At 44.5% G+C, this 13,830-nt stretch overlaps 1 protein-coding gene across 2 annotated transcripts in view; it reads right to left on the reverse strand.

The window, feature by feature from the left end:
• Positions 1-1,120: 1,120 nt before the first annotated feature.
• Positions 1,121-13,830, reverse strand: part of Arhgap26 (Rho GTPase activating protein 26) — a 481,437-nt gene continuing 468,727 nt past the window's right edge. For both annotated transcript variants that reach the window (XM_045132425.1, XM_004664708.2), the window contains one exon: positions 1,121-7,255. In XM_045132425.1, the coding sequence (XP_044988360.1) occupies positions 7,167-7,255 (89 nt within the window). In that variant the 3' untranslated portion in view covers positions 1,121-7,166. The remainder of the gene's footprint in view (positions 7,256-13,830) is intronic.

The following is a 13,830-nucleotide window of genomic DNA, read 5'->3' on the forward strand; positions in this document are numbered from 1 at the left end:
ATACAGCTTGTGTGACACCCGTATGACACAGCTAACTCCTGCGGGTGGGGAGATGGCTTAGTAAATGTTCTGATCCCAACCTGTTAACATGGAGGACAAGGGACTAAAGAAATGAAACAAAACAGAGGAAGGACTACATAGAAAGAGGAGGGTCCTTAGTGGAATGGAATTGGGGCTGGGGACAAGAGAGGCTAGCAGGACAGGAATATGATCAAACTACTGTATGTTCATATATTAAAGTTCTCAGTAAAAAAGAAGAAAAAGAGCACTTGCTGCTTAAGCACGAGGGCCTGAGAACTCTCATGCTTGAATCCTGGAAGGGGAAAAAAGCTGGGCTTGGTCTGCAAGTCTGTAACCCCCACAGGAGGTAGGGGCACAGAATTGATCTCTGGGCTCACTGACCAATAGTAACTCTGGGCTGAAGCCAAGAATCCATTTCAAGGAAATACAAGAAGAGTGATAGAGAAGGCGCCTGAAATCCTCTTCTGGCCTCCAAAGACTGGCATACAGTGCACGTGTACACACACACACACACCTTACCTCTTTCGATCCAGGCTCTAAAGGAGCCTCACATCTCTTTGCTGTCATATGTCTCAGGCAAGAATTTGGTCCTTAGAGGTATCAGTGAGCCCTCTGAATTTGCTGCCAATGCTGGAGGCTCACCATAAGCCCACGTCCTATGCTGAGTCTGTGGAGGTGCTGAGGAATGAGAATATTCTGTGATACAGATGGGCCTGTTTCTTTTCTGGCTTTCTGACTATTCTACTCTGTTCATCAAGCTTCAGAAAAGAGTCACTGGTTAGAAAACTGAAGTTTCGAAGGCTCAAAACAAGGTGTTCTAAGAGATAAAGTCATAAATGTATCGTGGGATAGGACTGTTCAGGACTTTACTGTACTAAGCCTTAAAAGCTATTCTCAAGTAAACAAGCATCTGACCTCTTAAGAAATGGAAAGCAAAGCTTAGAGTTCATAAAAAAAATCAGCCCTGTAATTCTTACCCATAACTGTAGGATCCCAGACCTGTGACCTTTGACCACAGTCGGTATGAGCATATTTGAAGAAATATTGTGATGTTATGTCCAAAGTATATCAGAAACTCAAGAAAGGAACACACCATCAATTAGAGAAGTCATTTATTTCAAAGGTCATACTTCCATTCACTTCACAAGAATGTACGTACATCAACCAAAGAAAAGGCTACACAACAGAATTGTTTAAGATTCGCATAGTGACACAAAATCACATAAAAAACCCAACTATGATAAACTTTTTTTTTTAATAACACGAGAAAAGTTCTATACTAGTCACAGGGTACTTTTTCATTACAGAATTTGATTCTATGCACCAGTCAATATTCAATACTGAAGCTTAAAACAGTGCATTGTTTTTATTGAAATAAAACATTAAAGTGCCATTTTATAAGTACTTTATTGATATTTTATCACACAGCACTTTACAGTACACTCAAAGGTAGCCTAAAAGATAACTTAAACATGCAAATACTTTTTTTTCTCCCAAATATGCAAAAAATATCTTTTAGAGTGCTTCTGAACACTAGCCTAGTGTTAGCTACTAAGCATTTATGGGTTTGAGTTTTTTCAACAGGGCTTTACTAAGTTAATAAGAACCAGGGCTGCAGATAACTACTTCATAAGTATGAAGAGATTTCAAACGGCACTTCATTTACATCTTTGATCTTTTGCTAGGTAAGCAATAGCCTCTTATTTCTGATTGTCAACCTCTATAAATACTCAAGGCTGTAAAGATTATAAGTGCCAGCTCATGTAGGTCTCTATGTGAGGCTGTGTCACTCTGTACATAGGAATATAGTCCACATGTGCTCACACGCATGCACACACACACGCTTTAGAATCATCAGACGCTATGTTTTCACAGACACACGGTGGATGGATCCTGGAATCTGGACCTCCAAGAAAGCTGCTCGTTGGTGCCCACCTGAAGGACTCAAGAACAGCATGCACAATGGCATCAACTGTCTCAGCCTGGCTAAGGCTGCTCTGGTCACATGGACATTTGAATTGTTAATTCTCATTCTCACGACTAATAGTGACTACCCTTCCACAGTCTGGGAATGAGATCAGCCTATTCTTTACTTGCAGAGAAAATCTCATTGTGTAATATCCCTCGGATTGTTGGAAACTTGACTTTTGTTCTATGATTGTTTTTCTCCCCAGTCACAGCAGTATCTTCTTTAAACAATTCCGAGTTCCTCAGTGGGGCTTGCCTTTCTCCCTCTCTGGCATAAATAGGCAGGTGCTTCCTTAGAAACCATGTTTCAGAGAGGACTGGCAGAGTGACATCTAGATTCTGTTTCTCTTACTTTGGAAGACTCTCTGAGTTACACAAGTACCATGGGCAGAAAAATGATGCGAGCTAATTATCACTTGTTGGAATTTTGTCCTAGGTGCACTGGAGTAATGTGCAACGCTTATCGCGTTGTCAGAGACAAATGGTTCAGCACTTAGCAGATCAGCATGGCTGCCAACACATTTTAACACAATACAAAGTTATACTGTGAAAGTTTTTATTACGGGCTGGAGAAATGGCTTAGTGGTTAAGGCCTGCAAAACCTAAGGACCCAGATTTGATTCCCCAGGACCCACGTAAGCCAGATGTACAAGGTGGCACATGCGTCTGGAATCTGTTTGCAGTGGCTGAAGGACCTGGTGTGCCCCTTCTCTCTCTCTCAAAGTTTACTATTTTTTAAAAAATTATTTGTGTGTGTGCACATGTGTGTGTGCTCACATGTGGAGGCAGAGAACGATCTTGGGCGTCATCCTTCTCTTCCTTTGAAACAGGACTCTCATATGCCCAAAGCTCACCAAATCGGCTAGACTGACTGTCCATGAAGTCCCAGAGATCCTCCTGTCCTCACCTACCCGGTGCTCAGGTTAAAAGTGTGCCCATCTTTTTATTTAATTTAACATGGGTTCTTGAGATTGAACTCGGGTCCTCATGCTTACAAGACAAGCACTTTACCAAATGAACTATCTCCCCAGGCTAAGAAGCATTTTTTTTTTTTTTTCTTAAAGCATGGAGAGCTGATTTTAGAGGGAGGTGGGAGGTAGGCTGTCAGCAAAAATGATCACTGCTAATTTGCCAGAGATAACAGATAACTTTCTAGAAAGACCTCTAGACTTTCTTTGAAAGTCAGATAGCTAAGAGTCTGCTAGGTTTCATCATGGCTGGATACCTGCTTGGGAGATATGACTGCTCATAGAGCAAGCCAGTACTAGAGCAAGTCGTGGGTGCCATGGTGGTCACTGGCAGCCTAGGCTGGAGAATGAAAGGCACCAGTAAACAGTCGTGAACACTGTCTTCAGTTTCTTGTTTTCCCACACCTCAGTAATAATGGATGCCTTTGGAACCTCCACAGGTAAGAGAAAGCTTCAAGTGTGACTGGCACCACCATTTCCAGGAGACAAACTCAGGTGACAAAAACTCCCTTTGAGTCCTGAGCAAGTACCTTCAATGACCTGTGACCACCACTGCTTTGTTCTGTCAGTGCCAGTCTGCCAGTACTAAATGCTTGTTTTCTTTCTCCTTGCCTCTCTGGTCAAAACACACTGCTAAGAAATTTGGCTTGAGAAATACTGAAAACTGGCTCCAGTTCTAGGATACTGCACTGAGTAGGGTCCATCCTTATGTGTTTATTTTTTAAAACTAGAGAGAATTTCCTTAATCTTGAGTAAGTCAGGATTCCACTTGCCTGGGTTCAGGGATTGGAAACGAGCCATTTGCTCATGGCGTTGTTCAGTAATAGAACGCTGCAAGTACCTGGAGGGGGCGTGGGCTGATCTGAATGCCCTAAAAGATCCAAGCTGTGACTGACTCATCTCAGAGCCTTACAAAGGAACTTGAGGCTCTCAGGAAAGCTTGGGATCCTGGCCAATGGACTTTCACTCTGATGTTATTCATGCTTCCCATTCTACCCCAGTGTTCCCTATTTAAGGAGGGAGAAGGGAAGGGTAAGGGAGTAGGAGGAGAAAGAAAGAAAAAGAAACAGACACAGAGAGAGAGAATAGAGAGTGGAAAGAATAAAATTTATTTTTAATCTTCAAGTTCCTTCCTACTTGGCTTATAGTCCAGTCTCTCCAGTTCTGGAACTGATGGGGAGGAGGGAAGCTGAATGTATGGACAGAGGGAAACAGAGCAGCCATCTGTCAGAGCCCCACTCCCCACAGGTTCAGGGAAGCTGGGAAGAGGTCCATTGGCCTAGGAGATCTTTTTGGTGGCAGCTCCAAATCGGGGCCAGCTCAGGAGGGAGTCAAGCCAGGGCCAAGTTACTACAAGTTACTTCAGTTACTATGGGGGCAGGTGACAATTTTAAGCATCAGACACGTCAAAAGCATTAAGCTGGGCCCTCTCATTTTGGAAGTACAGTAATAGATGACTGTGCATCCCCCCACCCCCCAGGCCGCATTTTCCAGCTTCTTGTTTTCAAGTCCCCAGGAATCAAGTCTGGTACCTATGAATATATTCCCTTTCTTCTTGGGTTTTGAATGATAGCTTCCTTTCTGTTGCATTTCTTATTGTTTTAAAGACAGGGTCTTTAAAAAATAGCCAAGGCTGACTGGGAATTCACTATGTAGTCCAGACAGGCCTTGAGCCCATAACAATTTTCTTGCCTCAGCCTCCCAAGTTTTGGGATTACAGGTGTCAATCAACACACCTGGCTTCAATGACAGCCGTCTATCCTTGTCCTGTGTTCATTTTGTCCACGCTTCAGCCTTGTTCCATGGCTCCACTGTTCCTGACTGAATTCCTAGGTATAGTCCTTGACAGTAGTAAGCGACTCTTACCAACTTTACAGCCACTTTAAAAAACTGCAATGGCACACTCTACATCCCTCTGGGGATCTTTCTCTTGCTTTAGAATCATAGGGAATCTGCAGGTAAAAGGAAAGATCAGAAGTGTATCTACAAGAAAGTGAGAGTAATGTCAGATAAACAAGCAAAGAGTCCAAGCAGCTGGCTTTTTTGTTTTTAGCACTTACACATCTGCAAACTAGCTTGGCCACATCTATAAAGCATTAGGAGATGTGGGGAAAGTAAGGACTAAGAAATATGCAACCATTTCGTTCTTCTGTCCTGACATCCAGGGGTACCGACACATACCTGAGAAGACAACCAAAACAAAGTCACCTCTGGCACCACCTATTCAAATCCTGAGTGCCACCATCTTGCTAGGTCAGCTTTCTTAGAAAACTCATTCCTAAAGATGCTTTTAACTCCAACTCCAAAGCCCAGAGTGCTAAAAAATACATGAAGATAAGAAGAGTAACACCACTGATGTGTCAGGCTTACCAACAGCAACAACAAGGAAATATCTTCTTTCAGCAGGTCAGAAAGGGAGGCTTGAACTTGACCTTTCAACCTTGTCTCATCTGGCTCACTCTTCAACACACCTGCTCAGCAATCAAAGCCAATGTGTGGAGCAACTAGCTTAAAGAATATCAAATATAGAACTTTGCAATATAGTATTTCAAATCACTCTATTTACAAGTTTTTCTTTTAAAAAAAGTAAGATACAGTAATTCAACACAATTCAAGTTTTCCTTCCCTTCTTCATTAAAGGTCCTTAACAGAATTCCAGAAGCAATAACTGCATTCTGGAGCAATGCTGTCATCTGAGGGGTTCTCAGAGAGCTTGACAGTTTAGTGTCTGTCCAGAGTCACTCTTATAGGGACAGATCACTCTGAATATCACAGGATTGTGCAATGTCTGGGTGATCTCTCCCATCCATAGCAGGCAGTCTTCAGCAACACCCACCACCTCTGGAGCAGGAAACCCCATTTTGTAGAAGGTTCTCACTTGGTCTCCGTGCTTCAACCTTTGGTGTCTTCCTGAGTCATAATGGCCTGTGATACTAGTTTCATGCCCAGATAATCTGTGAAACAATTCTTTTTCTTTTTATTCTGGGTGGCAGTGAACATAGATGTCCTTTAAAATGTCAGGCCTCAGGGTGTGGCCAGGAATCATCTCTGAAATCCACAGGGCACTAGTGTTCAGGAGCCAAAGCACTGAGGGGAAGGTGCTTTGTGAAGGGCTAGGGCTCGGCAGGGGCAGGAAAGAAGAGAAGGGTCTGAGAAAGCAAGTCAGATGGTGTTACCCATAGGGAGGAAGCATTTTGCCCTCTGAGGCCAACACCTGTTGCAAGAAGAACAGAAATATTAAGCCAGCAATTTAACCTTAGTGGGCTACTAGAGTTAGCTCCAAGGGTGTTCTGATGCTAATGAAGTTTATCGGAAAGGGAGCGGTCCTCTGTGCTCTCCTGTCTGGCCTAGGTAGACCATCCCAATTGCCAAATCTCTACTTTAAATTGCTGGAAGACCATTAAAAAAAAAGAAACACAAAAACTACCAATAAGGGCTAGGGGAAAATGTGTCATGCAAAGAATTTTTTTTCCTTTTCAGTTTAGTTTTAGAGTAGGTTGGGTTGCCATGGATACTAGGTGATGGCAGCCCTCTGTAGCAGAGAAGTTCCTAGTTCAGGAGAGAAACATGGGGTGCATGTGCTCCTCTGCATGAGTTGTGCTGATGACAAGCTAAGGGCTGCTTTAGAGATGGTGAGAGATTGATCTTACTTAAACAGTGCTGTGCTGTGTTTCTTCATCCTGTGAGCGGACAGACAGACCCAGCTGCCGGCAGCATGGTGGGTCTCCAGGAGCAGGAGGGCCAGAAAGAGCACCTGCTGTACACAGCGCAAAGGCAGCACACCCAGCGTAGGCCTCTGTGGCCGCTTGTCTGCCCTGCCCGCTCACACCCAGCAGCACTGCCCTCTCTTAGGGGCACTCTCACTTCCTCTCTCACATGTCTGGGATTTGGATGGCTGCTCAAACAAAATCAGCACTACTTAGGGTACTCAGGAGAAGACTGTACTCTGCAAGCCTTGCTTTAGGTTATCAAAATATTCAGATGGCCTCTGCTGCGGATTGACTTTTGCTTCTTGCAGTATTGCCACTCATCAACTGAGATGATCATGGAGAAAGGTGACAAGCATTCCCAGATGCATTCGTGTTGATAGGAAGCAATAGAGTCAGTCTCCCTGCTTTCTCACTGGCAGTGAAAAGTGGCCCATGACACTGGAATCAGCAGTTGTCATGGTGACCACATAAAGCTCAGCAGCTCTGCTGGGGCCCACAGTTACAGGAACTCCACGTAGTTCTCAGGGATGAGGCCAGTTCTTCCGTTCAGAGTCCCCTCCAACCAGCCAGGCTCCTGAGATGGGTGAACTGCACAGAAAGAGAAGAGACAGTGAAAAGAGATGATGTTACCGGCAGAGCAGTGGGCACATGTGTGTTGAGTACCAGAAAGGTGTGCATGGAAAACACATCTGGGGACTGTTATGCAAGTATAGGGTGCTCTGCACCTTTGGAGGGGTATATGCCTTCTCATGAAGGTTTTGAAATTTTTCTATAACAAGAAGGGAAACAGGAGCTGGGGAGATTGCTCAGTGGCCAAAGGTGCTTGCTTACAAAGCCTGCTGATCAAGGTTTGAATTCCCACTATACACAAAAAGCCAGATGCATAAAGTGGCCCATGTGTCGGGAGTCATTTATAGTCGCAAGAGGCCCTGGCATGCCCATCCTTTTTCTCTCCTTCCCTCCCTCCCTCTTCCTCTTTCCCTGTCAAATAAATAAATACATGTTTTATAAAAGGGGAAACAGGCTCAAACATTCAAAATTCTGCATGTAGTTAGGGGCTTCCCAAATCTTATGATGTTCCCCTGTGGCTTAAACTACAGACTTATGCTTTTGAGGTTAGATATTAACAACTGTGGTCTTCCTTCCTTCCTTCCTACTTTCCTTTCATCCATCCATCCATCCATCCATCCATCCATCCATCCATCCATCCACCCACCCACCCACCCATCCATCCTAGCTCTTTGGTATCAGCTCAAGGATAATTGTTAAGGACCAGTATTTTCTTGGTTGTTTAGGTTTTGTTTGTTCATTTTTTGTTTTTATGTTTTTAAGACAGTGCCTCACTCTGTAGCTGAGGCTTACCTGGAACTCCCTCTACTGACATGGATGGCTTCAAACTCACAACAGTCCTCCTAGCTCAGTTCTGGGGTTAGAGGCATAAGCCACCATATCCAGCTTGATTACCTAGTTTAAAATGTATGCTTGGGTGTGTGTGCATGTGCACGTGTGCAGGGACCAGGAGCCAACTTTGCATGTCATTCTAGGGAGCACCATCCACCAGTGTTTTGTTTTGTTTTTTCTTAATTTTTTTTTTGTTGTTTATTTTTATTTATTTGAGAGTGACAGACACAGACAGAAAGACAGATAGAGGGAGAGAGAGAGAATGGGCGCGCCAGGGCTGCTTAGCCACTGCAGACGAACTCCAGATGCATGCGCCCCCTTGTGCATCTGGCTAACATGGGTCCTGGGGAATAGAGCCTCGAACTGGGGTCCTTAGGCTTCACAGGCAAGCGCTTAACCGCTAAGCTATCTCTCCAGCCCTGTTTTTTTTTTTCCCCCCTGTTTTGAGGTAAGGTCTTACTGTAACCCTGGCTGACCTGCAATTCACTATGTAGTGTCAGTCCAGCCTCGAAGTCACAGTGATCTGCCTACCTTAAGCTCCCAAGTGCTGGGATTAAAGGCATGCACCACCATGTCTGGCCCACTGTTTATTTTATTTTATTTTTTGAAAAAGGGTTTCTCATTGTTTGGAGCTCACTATTTGGCTGGAATGGCTGTCCAGTGAGTCCCAGACATCATAGATTGGGATTATGGATGGAGATACCACATTTAACATTTTTACATGGATACTGCAAACAGAGTTGTTCCTCTAGTCTTAATTATCTAATTTTTTAAAAAATATTTTTTATTATTCAATTATTTATTTATTTGAGAATGACAGACATAGAGAAAGAGGCAGAGAGAGAGAGAAAGAGAGACAGGGAGAATGGGCATGACAGGGCCTTCAGCCACTGCAAACGAACTCCAGATGTGTGCGCCCCCTTGTGCATCTGGCTAATGTGGGTCCTGGGGAATCGAGCCTTGAACCGGGGTCTTAGGCTTCACAGGCAAGTGCTTAACCACTATGCCATCTCTCCAGCCCTTATCTAATTTTTATTTATTTATTTTTCATTTTTATGAGAGATATTGAGAGAACTGGTGCACCAGGACCTCTAGCTACTTAAATTGAATTCCAGATGTGTGCAACATCTTGTGTGCATGTGTGACCTTGTGTGCTTGTGTCTGGCTTATGTAGGATCTGGGGAGTTGAACATGAGTCCTTAGGCTTTGCAGGCAAGTGGCCTAATCACTAAGCCATCTTTCCAGCCCAATTATCTAATTTTTAAAGATTCATTTCACTTTGCTTTAAATCCTTACTCATTGCTTCCTGTGAATCCCTCTGCATTTTCTTTCATGGTTCAGCCTTTGAATGTCCTCTTGTGTTCCACCCACACACTTTCTTTTCTATTTTGTACTCTAGATTTTTTTTTCTACAGATAAGTCTGAAAGCAACCCTCTTCTTCCTTCTACCAAAGCTTTCCAAGTTCCTGCCCCTTTGATTTTTCAATATACACCAATTACAGATCCATTTCTGTAAAGTCAAAATCCATCTGTATGGAAACCACTGATATTATGAAGATTATGGGAAAATCTGGCTGAGCATGCAAAGAAGTTCGTAGCAGGGGGGAAGAGAGATGGAATCTTGGCCTAGGAGGAGGGTGTGTGTGTTTTTACTTGTGAATCAGTCGTAGATGGTCCCATGACCCTAAAGTGGGGCGGGGCATTAACTCTAAATGGATTAGGAAAACTCCAATCACTGGGGATTGTCTGGAGAATGAACTCCCCCCAACCCAGCTCCAGGCTGCTCCCTTCCTGGGATCATTAAGTGACTTCCTGAGCTTGTTTTAGAAAAGCATTTCCGGCCCAACATTGCCAAATTACCTAGTTTGAATTTGTAGGAAAGGAAACTGGAAGCAAGTGAGGAAGAAACAGAAGTGTAGGCACTGGGGCTTCCAGAAGCCCTAACCTGTCAGACTTTGAAAGCTTCCTGAGGAAAAGAGGTCAAGCACCTAGAAGTGGGCCTCCATGATTCTGTACAGTTTTCCATCACTAGGCTTCAAGAATGGAGTCAAAGTAGCAAGGACGACTTGGCCCACAGCAGCCCATGTAAGGCCCCTCCAGTCAACAAAGATCTTCTGGGCTGCCCTTAAGGAACACCCAATAGCCCTGGCCCCCACCCAACCACCCAGCTGAGGCTGCCAAGTTCACTTCCAGCTCTGTACCTCCACAGTGGAGATATGAAATCTTTCCTCTTTTGTGCATTCTTGTACTGACCAAAGCAGCCCCTGGGGGCAGAGCACTCCATACCGAACTAGTACACCATCAATGCTCAGTGCAGGCTGGTAAGTGAGGACCCTGTACCACTTGGGCAGGCATAGACTACTGCACATCATCTTCCAATTTAATAAAACCTGGGCAGGGGTCTGGTCTCTACTGCCACCAAAGAAAGCTTCAGAAGACCTCAGATGTTCAGAATCCAGATAAACAAATCAAAGCCATTCCCCAAAGAAATGAGATAGAAAGGATAAACCAACTAGACAAAAAACAGCAAAAAAGACCTTTCTCACAATGCTGAGCTGTCACCACACTGGAGGCACTGGGTCCCCTCCTTTAGATAGCTGTTCTAACAGCTGGTACTGAAGTCGCATTAGTGACAAATATCAGAAGTAAAATTTGTAGACTAAAAGGAAGAAGCAGAGGGGACAAGAGAGGCTCAAGAGGTGTGGCATGTGGGGGTGGCAGGGGGTAAAGCAGCCTTTGGGTGAGGCTGCTGACTCACTGGAGTCATCAAATCAAGGTTTGACAAAGCCTAGTGCCAGACAGACACTGCGTCACCCCTACCTGCATACTTATTCAAGCTGCAGGTTCCTGGGCCCCATGCAAATCAGTGAGAACAGAATCTGAGAAGGAGTCCCAGATATATGCATTTTAACTGGTTCCTAGAAGTGAAGAGCCATGACGTTCTGTGTCAGAAAGCCTTGTAATAAGAGAGGTAATGAGATGGAAAATGAAAGTTCTCCTTGGCTGCTGGAGGACAGAGGAAGCCCAGTGGTCCTCTCCCTTCCTGCAGCTTTGGCTTCCTGTCCTCATATTTTAAGGCTGAAGCCTCGCCTCCTTCATCTGTAGTATTAAGGAATCACTTCTTCCTCTTCCTGCTGATTTCTAGAAGGCTCAGTACAACCCATGGATTAGTGGATTTTATTGTTCAATTGTGAAGTTTTACTTTTCTCATTTGTTAGTGTATTACGGTTTGTTCAAGCACTTTCTGGTCCAACAGTCTCCATTAACTCCCCTTAGCACCACATACTGATACAGCCCCACATTTAGAAAGGCTATCAAGGGGCCATACTCAGAACATTAGATTTATTGATTTTTATTTGATCCTTATAAGCCTAGCTTGTACTGTTACTGTCCCTACATTACAGAGGACAGACTAAACCCTGGACAGGTAAATTAATATGTACATGGTCCTAAGAGTATCAACAAAACTTGAATATAGCTTTTCCAACTCTTGAGACCAAACCCTTCCCCACTATGTTCAGCCTCTGTTCAACCACAGAATGTGTTCTTGGGGGGCGGGGAGTGGAAACAGATTGAGCATGTGTTAAATAGCAGAAACTACTTCAGAGTGACCATTGAGCTCATTCTACTAGTGTCCTCATTTCATTGATGAGAAACTGAGGCTCAGAGTCTAAGCATCTTGCTCAAAATTACCTGTCAGGTAGATAATGGAGGTATATCTGACCACAGATTCCTTGGTCTTAATTCCTGTTGGTATCTAGCCTGTTGAAGATGATCAAAGGGTAGTTTGAATTGATGTCCCCCAAATGATTTAGAAGTTTATTAAAAGCTTGTAATGTGGATCTCCAGCTAGAGGAGGTGTTATTGTCGGCGACCCAGAGTCCAGCCCTGAGGTGCAGGTCAGATTTGGGATTCCAGTCTAAAGATATGCAAAGTGCAGGAGCTTTGCTGGAGTTCCTGACCTGTGCTTGCTTGCTTGTGGTGGTTGCTTTTCCCTCTGCCTGGATCTGTGAAAGCAGGCCAGCTTCTTCTATCATCTTGGAACTTCCCCTGAATCTGTAAGCTTCAATAAATTCCCATAACTGTGCCTTGTTTGGAAGTGCATCCCAAAAACCGGAGGCTGTCTACTACAATCAGTAAGTGCTTGGGGGGCTGAACTGGACCAATACATTTTAAACCTACAAGGAGCTGGGGCTGCATCAATGGCACACTCCAGCCTGCAAGCATATAATATAAGCTGTTGCTGACACAGGCGAGCTTCCTGCAAATCACTTCTGTACAGTAATCATGAATCTGCCACGTATCCCTGCACATACATGAGCTGCACGTAGAACACACCCTCTCTTCCTGTCTTGCTCACTAAGGACTGAACTGTGACTAAGATCTCAAATGGCTGGCTGCCCTGTGGGGGAGAAGCCTGAACTGGACAAGGTACAGACCTCTGTGTGGCTCACATGGATTCATTCATTTCTCAAATGTTGGCCAAGCACCTACCAGATGCCAGGCACTGTACTGGGGGCCTGTATATGGTACAGAACAAGCTGGCAAGATTCTGCTCTGGGGAGGGACAATCTGCTTATCAATAAACAAACAGTGAAAATTTGATAAAGTGAGACAGAGATCTGGCAAGGAAGGGAGGAACATAAGAAATGACCCTAAATAATCCCTCAGTATCATAGCTTGGAGTAGGGAGAGCAGGTGTAAAGGACCTAAGATGTGGGAAAGCTGGGTGTGGTTTCAGAATAGGCATTTGAAATTTCTCAAAAAAGGCCTTAGAGGGCTGGAGAGATGGCTCAGCAGTTAAGACACTTACCTGCAAAGCCAAAGACCCACAGCCAATTCCCCAGTGCCCACATAAAGCCAGATGCACAAGGTAGTGCATGTGTCTGGAGTGGCTAGAGGCCCTAGCAGCCTATTTTCTCTTTCTATCTCTCTCCATCCCTCCCTCCCTCTCAATTCCCATAAATAAATATTTAATTTTTTTTAAAAAAGGCTTTAGAGTAAATGTGTCTCTTTACTCACTTCTGTCTTAGTAGCATCATAGATAGTATGTGAACAAAGTGACACAGGTGACTATATCCCGATACAATTTTATTTACCACAAAAAAGACGGCAGGCTGGATTTGACTGGCAGGTCGTAGTTTGCCAGCCTTACTTCTGAACATGAAAGTGTCCTCTGAGGCTTTGGTGTGTTCAGTAAGGATGGGAGGAGGTCAAAAGGGAAGGAGCTGGGCCACAATGGGCCTGAGAAGGACGTCACAGAGCAATGGGAAGTCACTAGTACTCTGAGCTAGAAACTGGTACAATGTCATTTGGAAGATCACTGGCTACTGTGAAAGGATGGATTGAGGGGGCAGGAGTGGAACTGATGGAAACTTCCAGGTGATAAGTGGCCTGGTGGCTGGTGTGGCACTGAAGACCCTAAAAGGAAAACTAGATAATGCCACAAACTCTGCTAGCCCCACTGGTGGGCAGCTGGGGGTTCTTGTGAGGATGCGATCTACTAGCAGAGGTGCCTTGGACAGCCCTGCCCGGCGCTGACACTGCCGCTGTACACGGCAAAGAAGGGCTCTGGTTCATCTCAAATTGTGATGAAAGTTTCCCCAGAACCCAATTTTTGTGACTGAATTTTCTAGGTATCACTAATCACCTTTCTTGGAGATGACTAATGTTCCCAAGAACATAAGTGATTTCTCTTTCCAGTTACTGGCTGAGGGGCTCCTGGTGGAGTGGACAGATTCCTAGTAGATTGGCAAGGGCTG

This window comes from Jaculus jaculus, chromosome 13 (genome assembly GCF_020740685.1).
Source record: "Jaculus jaculus isolate mJacJac1 chromosome 13, mJacJac1.mat.Y.cur, whole genome shotgun sequence".
Classification (NCBI taxonomy): Eukaryota; Metazoa; Chordata; class Mammalia; order Rodentia; family Dipodidae; genus Jaculus; species Jaculus jaculus.